The following is a 2,526-nucleotide window of genomic DNA, read 5'->3' on the forward strand; positions in this document are numbered from 1 at the left end:
ATATATATATATATATATATATATATACACATATATATATACACATATATATGTACACATATTTATGTATATACATACATACATATATGCATGTGTATATTTGTGTATACACACACATGCACACACACACACACACACACTTACACACACATACACACGCACATAAATTCTGCCTTGTCTGTCCATCTTTCTGTCTATGCTATGTTTTTTCTCTCTACCTTTTTATATCGACCATCACCTCTCGCATCCGTTTCCTCCTCGGCTCCTATCACCACTACTACTACTACTACTACTACTACTACTACTACTACTACTACTACTACTACTACTACTACTACTGCTCGTATTGGTGCTTCCGTTCTCGTTCAGCTTCCCCCGCCACCCGCTCCCGCCTCCAGCGCTCTCACACTTTTATTATTTTCTTTTGTTTCCTATCGTTGTTGTTGTTGTTGCCATTGCGACTGCTGCTGCTGCTGTTGTTGTTACTGTTGCTGCTTCTTCTGTTGCTGCTGCTGTCATTTTTGTTGTCGTTGTAGTTACTGCTGCTGCTGCTGCTGCTGCTGCTGTTAGTACAGCTGTTCTTGTTGTTGTCGCTGTTGTCGTTTGTTTGCCTGTTTGTTGTACGGTAAGACTGTGTTCAAGTGCAGTCCAACCGAGACTACTCCTTCGGAACAAGAAAAAAAGAAAAAACATACAAAAGTGTAAACAGAAGAGAGAAAAAAAAAAGAAAAAGAAAACGAATATCAAAACAAAAAACCTACACAAAAAAAATATATCTATAAATTTCATTGTGTGTGTGTGTGTGTGTATAAATACATAAATATTCATTGATACATATTTTTTATATATATATATATATTTATATACATACATACACATATCTTATAAATTATATATCGTATGCTAACTTCTGTATATATGAAAATAGAACATATTACATACTTGTTAACATACACACATTACAAAGTTGTATATAATATGTAAAAGTATACACCCATATAAATATATATACAATTATATAAATATCCCACAAATATATGTATACATGGATATGAATACATAAATATACATATACACACACTATACATATATACGTACATATATACGTACATATATATACACACACATATATATATATACATATACATATATACGTACATATATATATATATATATATATACATATACATATATACGTACATATATATATATATATATATATATATATATATATATATACAGATTCATGTACATAAAAATCGAATCATATCATATACATATCAACGTTTAGACACGCACACGCACACACACACACACACACATATATATATATATATTCATACACGCATGCACAAACACATACGTAAAATATACAAACAGATTAACATTTCCGTACATTGAGCAACACAAGTCATATATATTCCTGTGAGTGCGAGTGCGCGTGCGTGTAAGATCGGTGGTTGTTTGCGAAGGAGAAGAAGAAGAAGAAGAAGAAGAAGAAGAAGAAGAAGAAGAAGAAGAAGAAGAAGAAGACGAAAGAGCTTTACCGCGCAGGTCGGCCACAGATTGAACAACATGTCTCCCGTGTAACGATCGTCTGCTGGACAAGTCATGTGATAAAGAAGAACAGAGAAGAAGATTAAGATAGAAGATAAAGAAGGGGAGAGAAAGTAAAGGAGGACATTGGATGTTGTTATATTATTTCCGTGTGTTTCTCTCTACCTTACAAGTATTTATCTATAGCAACGACGTTCTTTGTACCAAATCGAATGCAAACCTTAGCAAAGGCACATTCAGGTGAAGTATTTTTTATTCATATTTCCAATACGTTTTCAGGTCTTTCGGGGATTTTATAATATATTTCGTTCATTATTGTTTTGTTGTTTGTGCCACATCGTTACGCTCTTGGCTTCGATATACAAAAAACATGGAGAATATTTTTATGTATTTTTTATATTATATAGTGTATGTGTGTGTGTGTGTGTGTATGTGTGTGTGTGTGTGTGTGAGAGAGAGAGAGAGAGAGAGAGAGAGAGAGAGAGAGAGAGGGAATCTGTTGCAATTTCCACATTATGAATTAAATGGATATGAAACAATATATTACACATGTACTATATATATCTCAATCGTCTCCAGTTTTCCATCCATTTCCCCACAACTCTCTCTCACTTTGTCTCTGTCTGTCTGTCTGTCTGTCTGTCTCTCTCTCTTTCATAACAACCAAAATATCAGATGAAAATTAAAAAAAAAAAACAAAAAAAAAGCAATTACGATCGTTCATTGTACCTGAACTGACTCATGCGTACAAAGACACGTAAACGATAACAATATATGTAAATATATGTTTAATTATCCCAAATGTCTATCTATATATATATCTATATCTATCTATCTACACACACACATGCACACACACACACATAAGTGTGAGATACATATATGTGCATACGTATATACGTATGCACATATCCTTACATTTGCATGAATACATACATACATATATATATATATATATATATATATATA

At 32.7% G+C, this 2,526-nt stretch overlaps 1 protein-coding gene across 2 annotated transcripts in view; it reads left to right on the top strand.

Moving 5' to 3' along the window:
- The first annotated feature begins 1,273 nt into the window (after positions 1-1,273).
- The window catches only part of LOC106872106 (homeobox protein unc-42), a 120,503-nt gene continuing 119,250 nt past the window's right edge, over positions 1,274-2,526 (top strand). Inside the window, exon 1 of one of the 2 annotated variants that reach the window (XM_014918967.2) lies at positions 1,274-1,797. In XM_014918967.2, coding sequence (XP_014774453.1) covers positions 1,770-1,797 — 28 coding nt within the window. In that variant the 5' untranslated portion in view covers positions 1,274-1,769. The remainder of the gene's footprint in view (positions 1,798-2,526) is intronic. The other variant, XM_014918968.2, reaches the window with a different exon arrangement.

This window comes from Octopus bimaculoides, chromosome 11, assembly GCF_001194135.2.
Source record: "Octopus bimaculoides isolate UCB-OBI-ISO-001 chromosome 11, ASM119413v2, whole genome shotgun sequence".
Classification (NCBI taxonomy): domain Eukaryota; kingdom Metazoa; phylum Mollusca; class Cephalopoda; order Octopoda; family Octopodidae; genus Octopus; species Octopus bimaculoides.